The 19,856-nt window shown below is 43.9% G+C and overlaps 1 protein-coding gene and 1 long non-coding RNA gene across 4 annotated transcripts in view; one reads left to right on the forward strand and one right to left on the reverse strand.

Annotated features, from left to right (window-relative positions):
* The window catches only part of LOC112426786 (uncharacterized), a 109,786-nt gene extending 94,600 nt beyond the window's left edge, over positions 1 to 15,186 (reverse strand). For both annotated transcript variants that reach the window (XR_011624033.1, XR_011624034.1), the window contains exon 1: positions 15,085 to 15,186. This is a non-coding gene — a long non-coding RNA (uncharacterized lncRNA). The remainder of the gene's footprint in view (positions 1 to 15,084) is intronic.
* LOC105482425 (neural precursor cell expressed, developmentally down-regulated 9) overlaps positions 1 to 19,856 on the forward strand; it is a 124,346-nt gene that overhangs the window by 64,558 nt on the left and 39,932 nt on the right. The window contains exon 1 of one of the 2 annotated variants that reach the window (XM_011742516.3): positions 11,871 to 12,146. The exons of the other annotated variant lie outside the window; for it this stretch is intronic. Within the exon in view, the coding sequence (XP_011740818.2) occupies positions 12,135 to 12,146 (12 nt within the window). The 5' untranslated portion in view covers positions 11,871 to 12,134. Of the gene's footprint in view, positions 1 to 11,870; positions 12,147 to 19,856 lie in introns of those variants that run through there. 2 annotated transcript variants of the gene reach the window in all.

The raw sequence follows: 19,856 nt of genomic DNA on the forward strand, positions 1-19,856 counted from the left end.
ATTAATCATCCCAATATTTGACTCTAAGGAGCTTATGAGATGCCTCTGGAATATTTGGGTGCAGTAGAAAATGAGGGTTTGGAACTCAGAACACAGGTTAGGAGATGTGATTGTCATCAGAGTAAAAGTCATTGGAGGCCGGGCGCGGTGGCTCAAGCCTGTAATCCCAGCACTTTGGGAGGCCGAGACGGGCGGATCATGAGGTCAGGAGATCGAGACCATCCTGGCTAACACGGTGAAACCCCGTCTCTACTAAAAAATACAAAAAGCTAGCCAGGCGAGGTGGCGGGCGCCTGTAGTCCCAGCTACTCGGGAGGCTGAGACAGGAGAATGGCGTAAACCTGGGAGGCGGAGCTTGCAGTGAGCTGAGATCCGGCCACTGCACTCCATCCAGCCCAGGCGACAAAGCGAGACTCCGTCTCAAAAAAAAAAAAAAAAAAAAAAAGTCATTGGAGAGCATGACATAGATGAGGGAGAAAATACACAAGGAAAAGGGGCTGAGAATGGAACCTTGAAGAAAGGCTCTGGAAAAGAAGACTGAAACATACTGGCAAGGGAAGTCGAAGAATCAGAAGAGCCCACTGCTGTGGAAACCAAAGGAGCTAATTTCATAACAGGGGAAATAACAGGGAGTTTCAGGAGTTGAGGGGAGATCAAAGAGTTGGCAGGCAGAGAACAGTCCCCAGCTTAGACAATGGAGGCTGGGGGTTCCCTGAAGCAGGACTCCTCAAATGTGATCTGCAGACCTGCACCAGGCCACACACTGGACAGGCTCACCAACAGGTAGGTGCAGAAATGGCGAACTAGTGCTTAGAAGCTCTGACAGCCATTAGAGAAGAGTGATTTTTTATCAGCTGAATTCAGTTATCATCATGCTCATCATCATCATCATCAAGGCTGGCATTTTGCAAGTCTTTTTCATTTCTTTTTTCTAGTAATTTCAACACTACTCCTATTCTGTGCATCAATGGCTTTGATGGTTATTGGTGGAACAGGGGTCAGAAGCAGATGCCTGGAGGACTGAGCAGGAGGCCAGGATGCTGGACCACTCACTCTCTGGTCATGGCAAGTGAAAGATAGAGGGCACTTGGTCAATGTTGGGGAAGGAGAGGTGGCAAGGGGAAGATCCTGAAGACCCAGAGAACATTGTTTGTGGCTCATATTCACTCATCCACAATAACAAAATGTAAAAATCTGGGGTATTTTGATAGCTCACTCAGCAGCACAGCCTGACTGGAGTTGGCCCGAGGTGATGTGTATTCTTTTAACCACTTGGCATGACTCTTTGTAGATTCGATTGCTGAAACATGCATGCTTTTGCTTATGGGACGCAGCCATGGATTTCACTGGGAGTGTCTTATAATATGTGGTATATGCTCTAAATCTCTTTCTAAAATCTGAAATATTCTGAATTCCACAAGCTCGTCTGGCCTCCAGCTTTTTGAACAAGGAACTGTGAATCTGTTTTCAGGGTAAGGAAGACCTGAACTTACTTGCAGAGAGAAGGGTGGGAAAGATTAGGAGGCACATGAGAGAGGGGATGGTTGGGGAGCTGAGTCCCAGAGTGGGCTTGAGAGGAGAGAAAAAATTGCACAGAGCTATCTGGATAAAAAGGAAGGACCTTTTTTTTTTTTTTTGGCTTGGTGACCAGACTGCACAGGTGATGACTTTTGAAAACGTAGAGTAATTTTAAGATGGCAAAATGAAAACCGGGGGGAAGACATGGCCTCTGTCAGCTAGGCCCAGGAGGGTACAGCATTGCTTCTTGTCACTACTCTCCACCCCTCCTAAGACCAGAAGCTCCAAAAGCGGGTTAGAGCATGAATCAGGAGAACTGCATGCCCTGGGTTCAAAAGCACCCTTGCGACACTCCCTTGTCTACATCCTCAAGTCTGAAATCACAGGGTGCCAGGCCTTCAGCAAGTTAAGAGAACTTACACTTAGTGCCTGTAAAGCTCAGGGGTACCAGTGAGCAAGACTTCAAGCCCTGTGCATGCTCCTTGCCAGGCCCCCCTTCGGCTTTTTGTATAAAGAAGAGAGCTGCTCTTTATTTCCGGGCTTAGTGGGCAAAAAGCAATGCTCCGTCCATATTCCGTTCGGCAAGTCAAGGGTGGACACTGGTGTCTTTACCACACCCAGTCCTCGGCCCACTCTGGCAAGGCATTCCTCTAGCAGACAAAATAAAAGACTGCTGATAGCTGGAGCACTTTGTTTGTTTTCTAAAACGAGTCAAACTCTTCAAAAGCTTGGCTTGAACCGTGCAGGGTGTGCTGTGTTCCCCACCACATTCCTCTCACCCGCCTCTCCACCAGACCTTGTATTATCCGGATTCCTTTTATGCGCTCATGAGCGCCAGCTGGCGGCTGCTTGGGCTGGCCAGACAGGCCAGAGGCCCAGGGCCCGGGGCCTGCTGGAGATTGTCCGGCCTCAGCCAATGAGAGAAGCCGGGCACGAGAGGGAAACCTTCTTGGAGGGCCGGGTCAGCTGGGCTCTTTTAGGGCACAAAGGGGAGAAAATGCATCTCCAGCCCCTGAAGAAATGATGTACCCTGGGCATTACTAGTGGTCATTCAGTGTTTAAAATACTCCCTTCTCCCCCACTCTGTGCCGTCCCTACCTCCGCCCCTGGAGCTATGCTAGATGCCTGGTGTGGAAGATGACTTCCGGAGGCCAGTGTGCACTGGAGAATGGCAAAGCTCGGAAGTAGACTGAAAACAGAACATCTGACCCAGCTAGGAAGCTTAGGCACACAATCCATGAGCCTTTTCTGCTTAGTCCAGCTAGACAATAGCAAGACGTGGAGAGTGGAAGAGGGCTATGAAGTCCCATCATATCACATGACGTCATGCCATGGCAAGAAGGAAAGATCATGTCTTATGCCACATGACATCACATAGAAAGTGCTAACATGTATGCCAGAGAAGGCAGGAAGACTTTTCAAACGTAAGAACATGCAGAGGAAGCACAGAGGGTTAGCAAGAAGACCTGATGCCTTTGCTCCCCGTCATTTAATAGGTATTTTGCACCAAGATGATTGTGTCGGGCAGTGCTTCCGGAAAGAGGGGACAGCCACTCTCATTTCAGCCATGGAATTCCTGTTTATTTGATATTGACAGATCACCTCAACCTTTGTAAAAATCCACAGTGTGAAGTTTCTATTAGCAGAAAAGATTTCCATCGGCCGGGCGCAGTGGCTCAAGCCTGTAATCCCAGCACTTTGGGAGGCCGAGACGGGAGGATCACGAGGTCAGGAGATCGAGACCATCCTGCTAACACGGTGAAACCCGGTCTCTACTAAAAAATACAAAAAAAAAAAAAAACTAGCCGGGCGTGGCGCCTGTAGTCCCAGCTACTCCGGAGGCTGAGGCAGGAGAATGCCGTAAACCCAGGAGGCGGAGCTTGCAGTGAGCTGAGATCCGGCCACTGCACTCCAGCCTGGGCGGCAGAGCGTCTCCGTCTCAAAAAAAAAAAAAAAAAAAAAAAAAAAAAGAAGAAAAAGAAAAGATTTCCATGACAGTTTCATATAAAAAGTTGTTTATTTGGACACACTAAAGCATGTAATAAGAGAACATCTCACGGCTAGAGAAAACAGGAGAGGCGCTTTGCAGGCAGTCTGCACAATTTTACTATTAAACTCCTTTTTTTCCACTGAATTCCATGCCTTTACCTAGCTGGGGGCACATAAATACTAGAAATGTGAACCTTGCACATTTATGGAGATAAATAAGCCTAAATCTTTATGCGTTTCTAATTTTTCTTATCACTTCACCTTTAAGTTAATTTCTCCAAGTCCTTCATATAAAGAAAACGCTAAAATAGAGCTTCACAATTGCTTGTCACATTTCACTAGAGTCGAGTGCATTTATTTAACACCTAATTTAATCTGTCAACGTTTTTCAATTCCTTGAAGAAAAAAGGTAGTAATTAAGTATTCCACAGTTATAATAACACTAAACATCAAAACTTCACAATCGCACAGTTTTTTAAACATCAAGTCAAGATATTACCCATAATCACTCCACTTTAGGTGGTCTGGCTGGGTTTTTAGTAGCATGGTAGTGACACGGTTTTACATGTACTATTTCATGGTTTATCAAGAGCTAGGAGGGGCCTAAGACATCCCATTTTAGCACTTCACTCTTGGGAGAATTAAAAGCCACCTCAAAGAGATAGAAGGCGGAGAGCAGCAGGAAGAGGGCTCAGTAGGAGTGGTGGTTGTAAGGCGCTGTACAGCGATAGCCTGCTCAAGCTCGGCTGAGTGGTAAGAGGCACCAGGCCCTCCTCAAGTCTTCACAGCGTGGAGATCCACCACATCGCTGTAACCTAGATCTAGAGAAACCGCTTCCATTCTCTGCTGCCTAGCGCCCCACCCTCCCCAGGCAGCCTGTCCTTGAGAGCGAAATGAGTTAGGAGGGAACCAAATGAGAAGAAATTCAGGGATCATGAGTCAAGGAGCCTTTTTAGAAAACACTACCCTCCATCTGCAGAAACAAATTTCTTTCTTTTTTCTTTTTTCTTTTTTCTTTTTTTTTTTTTTATGAGACGGAGTCTCACTCTGTCACCCAGGCTGGAGTGCAGTGGCGCAATCATGGCTCACTGCAACCTCCGCCTCCTGGGTTCAAACGATTCTCCTGTCTTATCTTCCTGAATAGCTGGGACTACAGGTGTGCACCACCACACCCAACTAATTTTTGTATTTTTAGGGGAGATGGGGTTTCACCATGTTGGCCAGGATGGTTTCAATCCCCTTACCATGTGATCTGCCCACCTCGGCCTCCCAAAGTGCTGGGATTACAGGTGTGAGCTGCCGTGCCTGGCCTATTTTTTTTTTTTTTAATATTGCCTTAACAAGTCTTTCAGAAAATAGAATGTGTTCCTAGGACACTGTTGCTAAAGAGGTAGCTGAGGGTAAGGTCGGGTAGCCTTCATGAGGTCTCTTGCGCCAAAATATTAGTGGAGGGAAAGTGAATGAAAGCCCCATTTCACAGCATATAAGGAATCAAGCATTAAGACTGTTCTTAGGCTTTTCTCTAATAATAGGCTTTCATTCATTCCAAGAGCTTGACCAGTTCAGCAGATAAAAGAGGTTTATTGCCTTGAAGTGAGAAGAGCTCTTTCCCTTGCCGTCTGAGAAGTGGCTTACTTTTTCCCCCTGTTGAATTCAGTGAAGGCCGTGTGCACAGAAAAGACACAGGGCTTTCACAGGACAAAAGATGGGATTCAGTCACCGACATAGGTGCAAAACAGGATACAACAAAAGAAAAGACAGAACCCTCTTCTATAAACTGCTCAGAATCTCATTGTGGAGAAGCAACTCTCACAAAGGAAACCGTGTAAGGCAATACCAAGCACTGAATGGTGTGTCATACACATAAAACTGACTGGGGATCATATGCAGATTTTTTTATTTTTATTTTTTTAGAGACAGGGTCTCACTCTGTCTCCCAGGCTGCAGTGCAGTGGCACAAACACGTCACACTGCAGCCTCGACCCCCTGGGCTCAAGTGTTCCTCCCCACTCAGCCTCCTAAGTAACTGAGACTATAGGCATGCACCACCACACCTGGTTAATTTTAATTTTAATTTTAATTTTTGAAGAGATGGTGTCTTGCTATATTGCCCAGGCTGGTCTCAAACTCCTGGGCTCAAGCAATCCTCCTGCCTTGGCCACCCAAAGTACGCGGATTACAAGTGTGAGCTACCGCTGGGTGCGGTGTGGATGAAGATCACTTTAAATGGGTAGATTCCATGGCCTCATACTAAGCCTACTGAGGCTCATACTTAAAGGAGAGAGGCCTAAGCATTCCTTATTGTTTCTTAAGGGAAATTGGATTTGGGAAGCACTGACTTAGGCCACAGGTGATGAGAGTCCAGAGATACAGAGGAAGATTGGAGGGAGGAGAGCAACAATGGAGAGATTTTTCTAGGAAAGCTTTTACAAAGAAGATGGGGTACAAGTGTGAGGCATAATGGGATGTAGGCAAGCAGAGCCACAAAGGGCGGCAGAGTGATGAAAGAAGAACTACATACACACAGGCTCGAACGTGCAAGTGAGTAAGGGGTGTGTGTGTTTGCATTTACACTGCTGCATCAGCCCTCCTCACAACTCAAGAGCAATACCTGCTGTTTCTTAGTTGAGCTTAGTCCCACTAGGGTGGAGACTTGACCTTATTGAGCAGACAAACATGTGCTCAGATAATGAAGTGCATTAATTCATTCATTCATATGAAGAGAGGAAGCCTTTGGCAGGAGTATAGCTCCATGGTCAGGGCCACACAGACTCAGAAACCAGAAAACCTGGGTTCCTAAACCAAACGTGCCATCACCCTGTAAGTTGGCACATGCTGTAGAACTTCTCCAGTCTTGGTTTTGTGAAGTGTAAAGTAAGAACAATACAACCTACCTCACAGGGCTGTTACGTGAGATGAATATTAAATGGACTCATGCTTGTAAACATCTGGCACAGGGCCTGGCACCTGGGAGGGTTTCAGTGAAGGCTGAATGAACCAAGGGTCAGTTAAATGGAAGGAGAAAACCAAGGGTCAGTTGGATTGAAGGAGAAAACTCTCAATGGCTGGTCTTTGGGGAGGTTTCTGGAGACTTGCAAAAGACTGGAAAAGTTACTGCCGCTAATTATTTTTGAAATAACTTTGGTATATGTAGATTTTTTTAAAAACTAATGTCAAACTAGAAATGATAAAATATGGCCCTAGAATGGTCCCTTTTTAGGACTGAACTTGTTCCTCTGGTCTAGCACTCACTTAGCTTCCAGATTGTTCCCCTGTAGATGTGGAAAGATCTGTACTGTATTCTGAACTCAGGCATAGATGTACCTTGCACTAATCTAGAGTGTGGGTCGGCAAACTTCTAGAGACAACCATATAATACTTTTTCTTTGGCTTTGGGGGCTTTGCCATCTCTGTGGCATCTGCTTAGAGTCTACCATTACAGCTCAAAAGACATCCCTACATGAAATAGGGATGGCTGTATTCCAATAAAACTTTATTTATAGACATCGAAATTTGAATTTCACATCATTTTCATGTCTCATCTTTGGTTTTTTTCCCAATCACTTAAAAATGTAAAAGCTATTCTTGGCTCATAGATGCAGAACTAGCAACAGGCCTTGAGTTGACTCTGAAAAGGTGCATCCTAACGCCATTTTAAATAAATGGAAAACTCACAGCGAAACTCAAACACACAGGGGAATATGTCTTCCCTGTTCCCTTCCTGGGCACCAAACAGAACCTCATGATAAACATACGTTCTTTGAAGTTACATTTATCTTCTTACTCATTGATGCTGCAAGCATTTATGTGCCTGGAAGGTATACAACAGGACAGGGGACACGGAGATGAACAAGATACCACCCCGTTCCCCAGGAGCACGTATCAGAGCTGGGGAAACAGACATCAACAAATCATCATGAGACAACGTGGAAAGCTCTTATAATAGAGCCGTGTTCCAGTACAATGGGGGCATAGTGAAGGGAGGGAGGAGTTAGTTCTGAAAGGGCGAGGTGGGTAGGGTGGGGGTTGTAGACAAGGATACACAAAAGAGTTAGTGTTGAGGCCAAACTTGACAGCAGAAGAGTGAAGGGGGGTCATTCTCAGCAGAAGGGCCTGCCTGTGCAAGTCAGGAAGGTGCAAGCCCATCTTGGAATCAGTAAGTTCCCCCCAACCCCACACCCCCAAGTACAGCTAGAATGTGGGATGGGGGTGGGGGATAGAGGGAGAAAGAAAGGGTAGATTCAGATGGCGGTCCACACCAAAGTGTCCGGATTTTGCTTGCTAAGCCATTGAAGTGTCATTAGAGGTTTTTAAACATGCTAGTAATGTGATCGGCTCTGTATTCTAGGAATTAAACATGTAGTGATCAATGTGGAAGATAGATGACAGCAGGGAGTTAGGCAAAGACACTAAAAAGAAATCATTAGAATAGACCAGACCAAGAGATTCAGGGACCTGACCTCACCACTGATTGCTGTTATAACTCAAGCTGGTGGGGCCCTGTGTGAGGCACTCAACCTCTCTGAGCGACAGCTCTGCCCTCTCTATGAGTGACTGGATTAGGTGATTTCCAAAGTCACTTCCTGCCCTCACATGCTCTTCACTCTGCCCTTCACTCTTAGAGAGCAGTCACATGGGTTCCTTCCAAGTTGTCAACAGAAATATTTCTTCCTTCTAGCTTCCTCTTGATTTTTTGCTGTATTTATGCCAGTGCCCAGTCGCAGCTGGAAAATCATTAGAATGGCATCCGGTGCCATTTCCCTGACTCCTGCCTGCACGAGCATCGGGAAGGAAGAGTGCTTGGTCGAGGAGCAAGCAGGTGGCAAGGATGACAGGCGGAGATGCCCGCCAGAGTGCTGGCAAGTGCAGGAGGTGGAGCCGGAGCCCCAGAGTTCTAGCCAATTTTAGGAGGGTCTTTATGGGAATACTAGGGCTGCTGCATAAATCAATTACATAGCCCAGTTTAAATATCATTTTTGCATCGGATAGTAATAAATGAGGAAGGGAATTGTTTCCGTATTCACTGGACAATTTGTGTTTCCCTGAAGAGTTTTGAGGGAAACCTACTAAATGACATGAATAAAGTAACAACTATCTGCATTATTTAAGCTGCATTAAGACAGCCTGCTGTCCTTGAGTGTTTAACAAAACAGAGAGAAATAGATTACTCCCTGCTCGAAACACCGCAGAGGCTTCATGTCACACTCAGGAAAAAATCCAAGCTCCCTACCACCTACCTCTCTGAGCTCATCCTCTCCATCCAGCCCCGTGTACACCACGCTAAGCACACCGGACAGCTTGCTGCTCTCAGACACACTAAGCTCATGCCTACTGCGGGCCCTTTCCCTGGGTCACTTCTGTCCCGAATGCTCATCCCTCAGATCTCTGAGTGGCTGGATCCCTCAAATTATTCAGATTTCTGCTTAAATATCATCTCCTCAGAGGAGCTTCCCTGACCACTTTATCTAAAATAATACACATCCTGTCCCACCCGAGTCTGTTTTCCTCCAGCCATTTTCCCTGCTTAATTTTTCTTCATAGCATGTATCACTGCAAATTATATTATACATTCATTTAATTATTTTCCTCAACTCTCACTAGACAGTAAGCTCCATGAAGATGGGAACTTTGTCTGGGCTACTGCTGTATCCTCCCCTCCTAGAAAGGTACCTGGCACATGCTAGGTGCTCTAGTGATAATAGTTCAGTGAGAAAGCTGCCCTATGAAAGAATGGCACAAGGAGGAGGGGGTTCCTCCAACTTTTTCTCAATGCCTACCACACTTATCAACAGTAGTCTAGTAGTAATACTAGCTATAATTAATACAATAATTAAAAAATAATCTACAATAGAATATAACACTAATGTCATATAAAATATTAACAAAATAATATGTCATAAATCTGATATTAATATTAAAATAATAACTAATAGCAGTAATAAGAATAAGCAACCATTTACAGTCTTATAATGTAACAAGTACTACTAAATTCTATCCCCATTATCTTATTTAATCCTCATTATGAGGCTATCAGGTATTATTATTTTCTCTGTTTCATAGTGAAGGACACCAAAATTAAGAAGTTCAACTGGCCAGGCACAGTGGCTCATGTCTGGAATTCCAGCACTTTGGGAGTCTGAGGTGGGTGGATCACCTGAGGTCAGGAGTTTGAGACCATCCTGGCCAACCTGGTGAAACCCAGTCTCTACTAAAAGTACAAAAAATTAGCCAGGCGTGGTGGCGGACACATGTAATCCCAGCTACTTGGAAGACTGAGGCAGGAGAATTGCTTGAACCCGAGACGCAGAGGTTGCAGTGAGCCGATACTGCACCACTGTACTCCAGCCTAGGCAACAAGAACGAAACTTTGTCTCAAAAAAAAAAAAAAAAAATTAAAAATGTTTTGAGGTTCCAGCACAGCACAGGTTTACCTGATTCCAACACCCTTGTGCTTTCCTTTATGCAACTCACTATATACTGACCCAAACCTTCTTGAAATGAACGTCGAGACATGTGTCTTAATTACCTTACAGGACAGAAACAGGAAAGCAGGAGGGCCACTTGTTGGGAACCAAGCCTTCTAGCTAGAGAATGAAATTACAAAAACTGGCAGCACAGACTTTCGGAAACTGTTTGAAAACATTAAAATAGAATAGGACAGCACTCATTTACTCAACGATACTCATCAAACGAAACAGAAAGAGGATTCAGCTTGACCACTTAGGAAGCCAAAGGAATGTTATCTAGATCTCTTGGAGGCCACCAGACTCATCTTACAGATGGGAAGGGCTTTGAATCATTGTCCTCCTTTATCCAGGCAGACACCAAAAACGATTTCCTGCAAACTAGCGACTCTCCAGTCAGTCTGCAGGATTCTTAGGGAGATCTTTACAATGCAATATGCTGCATGCTTGGTAAGTGTTCAGAAAGGCCTTGCACAATTGCTCAGGCTTATTTTTGCTCTAAGGACAAAGGAGGAAAAGTAAGGCCTAAGACAGGTTGGAACAGGTATGTCAACCTCATTAGGATGGCCTGGGGGGTCACGTCCCTGGAATCGGTGCCACTTTGAACTGCAAACGAACCTGCCAACCCTGCATCTGGAAACCACTTTTGTAGGACAGCTGCTCTCTCATTCCTTTTGCTTAGATCATAAAAGTAGAGTTTTCATCCATTGGGAATTTGTGTGTTACAGGCAAAGGGAATCAGATTCTGATCCAACTTGGTCAGGAAAAAAAAAAAATAATAATAAGGGCTGATTTTTCCATCCAAGTCATGTAGTCTGGTTGGAGTGCATCCCACTTGGGGACAGCTATTGTCCGGATTCACCAAGTCTCAGTCTTGCCCAGGAAAAAGGAATTTTTTGCCTCACTGCTCTATCCTTGAGAAGAGTTGCAGAAGGTGACCGTTTCTGTTTTCTGGGTGATTCTTTCTCTATAGAAATCCTAAAGTGGAACCTTTATAGAAATTATGTTCTGTGCTTCACTGGACAGAGACTGGTCTTTTAAACCAGGCTCATCAAACTGTGGGCATTTTCGTTTCCCTGAATAATAAGTGTTGGTGGGTTAATGGGTCATCCTCAGGACAGAGGTCAGAAGGAAAAACACTGCAGTGTTCAAAGCTGGAGCTAGAAATGCCAGCCGTCAAAAAACACAGAACTCAGTGGACGGTGATGATGTATAGGGCGTGCACTGGCCAACCCCATCTGAGAGGTCACATCTAACCTTTATCCTCAGCAAAGCCACTGAAGGTCGCTCAATATGTGTGACCTGCAACTCTGAGGCCCTGGTGAGAAGCTGTCCAGGAAAACGCTGGTGCGTGTGCTAGAGGGTTCCTTTTCACTAAGGGAGAATTGTCTTCCAGCTCCTTGTAGACTGACATCGCGAAGTACTTTGAACGTTGAAAAGAACAAAAAAAGCAAACAGTCACACACACACAAAAAGGAGGCGGGAGGAGGGGGAAAGAAAAAGGGACAGAGAGAGAGAGAGAGAGAGAGAGAGGTATCAGCAGGGGTGGTTAGTAAAAAGGGGCCCGGAGACAGAAAACCTTTTGTTCCGGGAGTTCGTTTCATGTAGAGATTGTGAGGTGAATGGCTTTGAAACGAAATGGGTTTATGAAGGAGTTGCTAGATCACAGGAAGCGCGACTGTCAGACTGCTTTTGTGAATTCAGTTTCTTTAAAATTTGGGTTAATCTTAAAAAGAATGTATCTCCTTTTCCTGTTCTTTCTCTTTCTTTCTGTCTTCTCCTTTGGCGGGGGCGGGGGGACAGAGTAAGGTTCAAGACGGCTCCCCACTTTCTGTTTTATTTTCCACCCTCTGATAAAGCAAAAAGAAGAGATCACATTACAAGTTCTTTGTCAGTTTTTCAGAATTAGGGGTGGGCAGGGCCTGAGCATTACCTTCTCCCACTAGCCAATGGCGGGGCGGCATGCAAATGAGGTCCGCGATCAGCCTGCCTCAGTCACAACAGTGAGCTCAGAGACTTTGGGGAGGCGCTGCGACTGACAAGCGGCGCTGCCCGGGACCTTCTCGATTTCCTCTAGCGCTGCACTCAATGGAGGGGCGGGCACCGCAGTGCTTAATGCTGTCTAACTAGTGCAGGAAAACGGCTCAACTCAACGCCGCCGAAATGAAGTATAAGGTAAGAGAGTGCCTTTTACAGGTTTCCTTGCAAGCTGAAGGCTGTGCCTGCGGGTGTGTGCGTGTGTGTGCGTGTTCCCTACTGTGACAGTCCCTTGTGCGTCCGGAGAGTTCTAAGATGGGTCTGGGTCACTGAGGTTGGCATGTAAGCAGGCAAGCAAAGACCCACTCCAGGGGTTCACAGTACTCCCGAGTCCAGCTGCTCTGAAAGTTGCCGGGGAAATACCTCGGTGAGAAGTTAAGACTTGGAGCCGCTTCACAGCAGCCACTGGAGACCAGAGGGTGTCTGACTTGAATCGCGGCAGGCATTGGCTCAAGTCTCCTCGGCTTCCCCAGGCCTGGCTTCCACTGCCCTGGGGAGCAGTAATAAGGGAGGAATGAGGACTGCATAGTCTCTCTCAGACTGGCTCTTAGTGCAAAGTTTTCCAGCCTTTCCTTTAATCGTTTGGTCTTGGAAGGAGCATGCCATATGCACTTTTGGTGGGAGAAATTAAAAGCCCAGATTACACAGCTGAGGATGGAAAAGGTTGACATCCTTATGTGATATTGGATGTAGGAATAAATAAGTATGAGCCATTTCTTGAAAACATTTTTATTGGAGTTTGAATGGGGTGAGAATGTGACGGCTCAGGCTGGCTCACTGCCTGAAAGCTTACCGAGTGTCATAGTCATAGTACTTCAGCAGCGTTATTTTCCAGTGCATTTTACACCATTGTTTGTGTATTTTTCTTGCCAAAAGGATTTTTGACTTGCTCCATATATTCCCCCCTCCCTTTTTTTTTAAGTCACTCCCATCTAAGGAGGCAAGCAGCTTCCAGGGGACACAAAGAAAGCTGACTGCAATGAATTGGGCATGGATTTTTCTTGAATGATGAATAGACATGAGTGCTAGTGCTACTATTTTATTTTATGCTATTTTAAACAAAAGTGTTATTATTAAGATGGATTTGGGCAAGGGTGCTAGGCTTTTGGATTGACAATTTATATTAACTGTACACTAGCTGGAAGCTACTTCGCTTTTTTTCTAAATTTTTCTGGTCCATCCTTTTTTGATGTAAGGTTGTAAATACTTGGTCTAGCTGATAGCCACTGACTAGCCTTAATAATAAAGCTTTTGTTCAAAAACTGTGAATCTTATTCAAAAGCTTTAAATCTAAATGTCGAGAGTCTTTATTGTAATGCCTACATTACCACTGTCTGAAGACACAGGTATCAGCTATTTCTGTTTTATCAGCTATTATCTTCTTCAGTAGGGAAGATCAGAGGAAAGGGTCATCCTGAAGACTATTAATATTGACTTTAGGATGCAACCAGAAACAAATCCCTCTACCTGGCAGGAAAGTTATCTTTCTTAAAGTGGGTCACCCCATATTTCCTTATTTAGAACAATGATAGGACCAGATATTACTCAGCCTGGAGTGACTTTTTTGCTCCTCCTTTCCTTGTTGTTGAATAAGAACTGGCTTGCAGAATAAAAGAGAAAGTATGTTCATGTGTCTATTATTGGAAAGTATAAATGGCTGAAATTAACATTGAGTGCCATAATCTAGAAAGTGACGAAAGTGACAAAGTCTCAAGTCACTTTTGTTCAATGATCTCATCGTGTTTAGCTTTACTCTTTATGGAAAGAAAATCTAAAGGCAACCGATAAAGTGACTGACAATGTAAACTGCAATTGGCATTCATGGAGAAACCTGCTTCTCCACTGGGCCTTACTGGTGCTGAACACTATGCCAAATGATGTAAACACACGATTTTTATCAGCCTGTGGGCAACTTCACCGGCAAAGAAGCTAACTTCTCTGACCAGTCAAATGACTGACGCCCTATGATGACTACTGTATCAACCAACAACTGAAGAAATCCACTTTCCTTTTTCATAAAGTTTTCTTTCTCTCTCTTTAATAATGAACAGCTTTACTTCAGGAAAGGATTTTGTTATTGTAAGTAGAGGAGAGACACAAAGGTAATGACGTAACATTAATTGAGACTTACTGTGACAATACAAGATTGTCATATTCAACTCTCCCAATAGCTCTATAAGGTGGATATTATTTTTATACTCAATTTCAAATGACACAGAGAGGCTAAGTAATTTATCTAATGCCACACAGCTAGAAAGTGGTGAGCTGGGATTAGAACTAAGGCGATCTGGCTCCAGAACTCATGACTTGAACCACTATTAAGAGAAAGAACCATCGTTGACCTCTCTAAAATATGGCTAGTGTTTTCTTTTCCCAGAAAGTTTAAGACTATTTCATCCCAAGTATTCCTGCAGGATAATTTCTTTTTAAGAGAGTAGCTCTACAAAGTAAAATGAAATGCACGCTTGGCAGGTATTTGTTTAACTTGAGCCACTTAGGTAGTAAAACCAGATAATTATTAGATTGTAAAATCCCGGAGACAAGAATTATCTTTAAAATACTACGTTGCTCTATGTACTGTAAATTTAGCACAGATCTTAAAATGTTCACTGAAAGACTTATGAATCAGGCCCTATAAGATTTTTTGTCCTTGTTAACCTGATTATCTGGTTTGGCTGCCCCAGGGATCACAACTACAGAACAACAAACCTTCACTTATTTTGCACTTAACATACACAGCTTCAGGCCAGGCAGCAACATACTTGCAACAATCCTGAGAACTGTGGAACGTAAGCTATTATTCCGGACAGACATTTCTGGTTAGTACATATCTAGTCTGTCTTTATTTCCCTATATGTTTTTTATTTGTCCACAGGAAGGTTGCAGTCACTGTCATATGTACTTAATTTTCCATTTCTCTTAGAAGGGATTCAGCCTGTGGTTATGTGATAGTAAATTATGGGGGCTTCATTTATTAAGAGTTTTCTACAAAATCCCCTTCACATACAGAGCATGTTCTTAATTGGGCGGGGGCTGGGGGGTTAGGGGATTGCCTCGATGGCCTTGGTTTGCTTACCCAGTGAAGGCTGCTCCTTAGGGTCTGGAGGTGGATGGTTGTGCTGTTTGCCGGGAGGGTGATGGAAGGGTCTCTGAGCAACTGTGTTTGAGCAGAAGCCCCGAGAACCCACCCCGTTTGTGCCTGCCAGGCCCGAGGCCCCGCCCACCTCAGGCCCAGCCCTGGCCGGGGCTCAGCAGCCACTTGGCCTGGCTGCTAATGGCTGAGCAGGGATGCTTCTGTGGCTTTGCCAGATTTCTGAGCCCTTACGTGCCTACATTAAAATTCTAAATTATTTATCTCGTCTACCATACAACAAATTCATTCTTTAACGTTTTGACTGAAGAAAAATTACAGACGGAGCTTACAATGCCATTAAGAAAGCTGCATTCCGAAAGTCAGAGCCCTGTGTTCTGGTCGAATGGAGTAGGTCAGGGAAAGGAGAAGGTGTGTGCTGAGAAACCGTGTGCTTTGGAAGGGACTTTGAAAGTATTCGTATTTTCTCAAGCAAGACTGAGGAAAATAATGACAGACAGTCTTTGATTTAGTCAATATGGTCATGTATAACCTATAAAATTCCCAATTATTTCCTTGCTTTGATATTTTGGTTTAAAATGCTTTATTTTTCTCTATATGATTTTTGCAACCAATCCAAATGTAGGACTCCTGCCCTTTTCCTTTTTAAACCTTGTATGAGATCTATGGATTTAAAAGCACTAAAACTTGCTTTGAAAAATATCAACTTGGTTATTTATGTATTTATGCATTTATTTATTTGTTTATTTATTTAGCAAACCCATTTGCAGAGCTAAATGGCTTAACTGCACAGAGATAAAAGCCTTTAGAGAACTGAAGGTGCCTGATAATACCAAATTTAGCAAGTTGCACAGTGCGTAACATACCAAGGATTCCTTTAGCATCCTTTCCTTGCTGGGATACACGTCAGTCCTGTTCTCAGAATTCAGTGACTCCCTGTCTCTCCCTTCACTCCAGTCTTCTGAAAAAAACACCTTCCTCTCCACTTTTCTTTTTTTCTGTTTTTGATGTTGAGTCTCACTCTGTTGCCCAGGCTGGAGTGCAGTGGCACCATCTCAGCTCACTGCAGCCTCTGCCTCCTGGGTTCAAGCGATTCCTCTGCCTCGGCCTCCTGAGTAGCTGGGTTTACAAGTGCCCGCCACCATGCCCGGATAATTTTTGTATTTTCAGTAGAGACGGGTTTCACTGTGTTGGCCAGGCTGGTCTTGAACTCTTGACCTCAGGTGATCCACCTGCCTCAGCCTCCCAAAGTGCTGGGATTACAGGTGTGAGCTACCACACCCGGCCTTTTTGCAAATTTCCTCCCTCTTTCGTGCTTTATAACCTCACCGGTTCTTCTTCTTCTTCTTCTTTTTTCTGCTTCTTCTTTTCAGGCTTTCTTTATGCTTCTTTAATACTGACTTCGGTAGGTCTTACTTCCAACCCGTACTCCCCAGGCCCCTCACCGCCACCTGTCTATTGCTGCCCCCTCGCCCCCGACACATGGATGTGACATCTTTAATGCACATCCTGTAGCCCTCATTTTTCCTTCTCCTTAGACTCTGCTATGGGAAATCCTGGTTCGCTGCCCGCATTTATCTGCCTGTCTCTTTGTGCTTGATGACTTGAGAGGCCCGTCAGTCCCGCTAGTAAAGTCTCCTCATCCAGCCACTCTGTTTAAACAATCAGACTCTGAAACCTTTGTCTCCTGGACTGTCCTATAATCCCTAAAATAGGCTGTTATGTTTTTCCTCTGCCCTACTCTGTTAGCACTACCTTACTTATTAACCTCTTTCAATCAAATCATTATCTAAAGGATACATGTAACTCAGATAGGTTGCCTACTGGGCCTGTTTAGTTTTAAGTAAACCCCACTGAATATGAGAGACCCACCCTTTATTTGTACGTAGAGGCAGATTGATCGAAAAGTCCTTGAATAAAAAGCATGATCTAGGGTCTGTGAGGTTTTGAGGGGGCTGAGACTTGGTCTTTTATGCTCTTGTATTAGAGACATGATAGCGCATGGGCTTTGGAGAAAGGCATTTCTGTTCCTTATGGCTTATAGCTCTGTGACCTTAGGCAAGTTAAGCTCTCTAAGTCTCATTTTACAGCATTATCTGTAAAATAGGGATAAGAATAACTGCCTCATACTATTGTTCCAAGACCTGAGATAATATATGAATGAAGTACTTACTATGGCTCTTGGCATATAGTAAGCAGACAATGCTAGCTGGCTCCAGTTCTCTTTGTATAGTAGATGCTCAACACATGTTGAAAGGATGGTGTGTACTCAAGACTTGGTGACAGAATTATGTCAAAATCCCAGTTGCTAGGTTGAGATGGCTGAGTATTGTTGAGTATTCCCTGGGCCTGGGTGTGTATTGTAAGCATACGACCCTAATAGCATATAGCCCCGCTTGCTAAAATTCTTTTGCCTTGGTTCCTTCATTATTGTTCATTGGACTCAATATTCCTGAAATTATAAGCCTTTGCTCACAGGAGATAAAATGTATACACAAATAGCCATTTAAGAAGATCTTGGCCGGGCGCGGTGGCTCACGCCTGTAATCCCAGCACTTTGGGAGGCCGAGGCGGGCGGATCACAAGGTCAGGAGATCGAGACCACGGTGAAACCCCGTCTCTACTAAAAATACAAAAAATTAGCCGGGCGCGGTTGTGGGCGCCTGTAGTCCCAGCTACTCGGGAGGCTGAGGCAGGAGAATGGCATGAACCCGGGAGGCGGAGCTTGCAGTGAGCCGAGATCGCGCCACTGCACTCCAGCCTGGGCGACAGAGCGAGACTCCGTCTCAAAAAAAAAAAAAAAAAGAAAAAAAAAAAAAGATCTTAACACTATATGGCATAGTAAAAAAAAAAAAAAATTGGACTTTCTTTCAAATCCCACTTTTGTTACTTTCTAACAGTATAATTTTATGCAAGCTACTTTAAACCCCCTTTTCCTCATTTATAAAATGGGAATAATACCTGTCTTATCAGATAGTTATAGGATATATGACAATTGTCCTTTCCAGCAGATAGTAGGCATTTAATAAATGGCAGCTATTATAGGATGTTATATACACATACACACAAAGATATACAGATATATAAATATGGAAGTTTTATATAGATAACAGTTTAAGAGGAAACATTCACTAGAATTGTTTACCCATAACACAAATATCAGTGAGGAAAAGAGAAAGGCATCAATTTGAAAAACCAAAGGTAAAATCCAAAGAATGTAAGTTGGGAGTACATGAGAAGTTCAGGGTAAAATCTCTTATCCAACCGCAGTCAATTAGAATGACATAAATGTAAAGTAAGAGGTCTTGGTTGTCTATGTTTAGATCATTTTAGGGTCAGAAAGAAATCGAAACAAATTGGTTTGAAATGCCAACCACTAGGACCAAGGCAATACTCTGCAGGAACATATAAGCTGAATTACCAGGACTTCTCACTAAGACAAATAAAACAGCGCCATTGGAAAGAAATACTATATTTCTAACTTAAAATGCCAGAGAGTAACTGACGGTTTCCTAGGTGATAGATGATTGCAAAGAGTACGGGCATGAAAAGGGGACACACACACACACAAAAAAACCCTGTTTATACTTTGCCAACAACACCCCCTCCATCTTATTTACTTTGAACATTCCAGCCATCTCTCTGCAGTAATTCCTGCTGGCTAATGAGGACTCCACACAGCTAGGGAACATGACAGCCTGCAAAGGCCTATTTTCCAGAACAATCTGCATTTTAAGATAAGTGACCTTGTTGGTGACCTTTTCTACCCTTCGCTGGAAAAAGTGACTCTCTTAGAAGACAGTTTGACTAAACAATGAGATCTAGGTGAATGTGAGGAAGATAGAACAGGCACTCCAGAAATATGGATAGTGGTGGTGTTGAGGGCAGTTTTTCATGGTTGAGGTAGGGAGTGGAGGCAGCTCTCATGGAGATGTTAAAGTTGCCAGTGTCCAATACATATGCCTGGGCCCCACAATGGACTACCAAATCCCAGTTATTCTTTAAAAAAACAAACAAAAAAAACAGCTAGTATCTTTCTCCCTAATCCCCTCCCTAACCACTACTGGTGCTTAAATGGTGTCTAAGTAGGTAGTTCATGATCCTCAGTCAAAGCCTGGGTCCAGTGATTTGCAAGTGGCATGACTGTTGGCAAATCTCAGTCTTGCGAATTAGAATTCCCCTGATATGTCTCACATGTCAAGGTAATAGTTATATGATGTTGCCAAAAACGTCCCTCATGTGAAATGTTCTGTTTACGCCCACCGGAAACAAAGATTGAGCAACCATGAATATGTAAAAGTGAAACCATTTCAAGCAACAAAAATATTTGATAGCTATTTTGAAATTAATTTTAATTCCTTTTTTTAATGTGTGTGGGTGGTTGACGTGGGGGCAGTGGATGGATTAATTATCTGTGAAACCCAATAGAAAGTTGCAGTAACCAAAACACAAGTAAAGTTCAGATTTGAACCAGATCTCCTGTCTACTTATTAAGGCATTATACATTTAGATAACATGATGTGTCATTAATGTTTTTCCTCATATTTTTTGGTTAGACAGAAACCTTATGCTATCACTTGGTAACTGTGAGTTAGCCTTAATCTCAATGATTCGTAATAGTCCATTTGTTTTCCTTAATTGAATGCCTTACTCCCACAGGAGATGAGGCTAACTGAGGACTCAGCTAGAGTACTCTTTAAGAATGAGCTGGGCTTATCTGCCCCCCAACACCCTCTGTCTCCCAAAATAACCATAAC

The sequence above is a fragment of the Macaca nemestrina genome, chromosome 5 (genome assembly GCF_043159975.1).
Source record: "Macaca nemestrina isolate mMacNem1 chromosome 5, mMacNem.hap1, whole genome shotgun sequence".
In the NCBI taxonomy this organism is placed as follows: domain Eukaryota; kingdom Metazoa; phylum Chordata; class Mammalia; order Primates; family Cercopithecidae; genus Macaca; species Macaca nemestrina.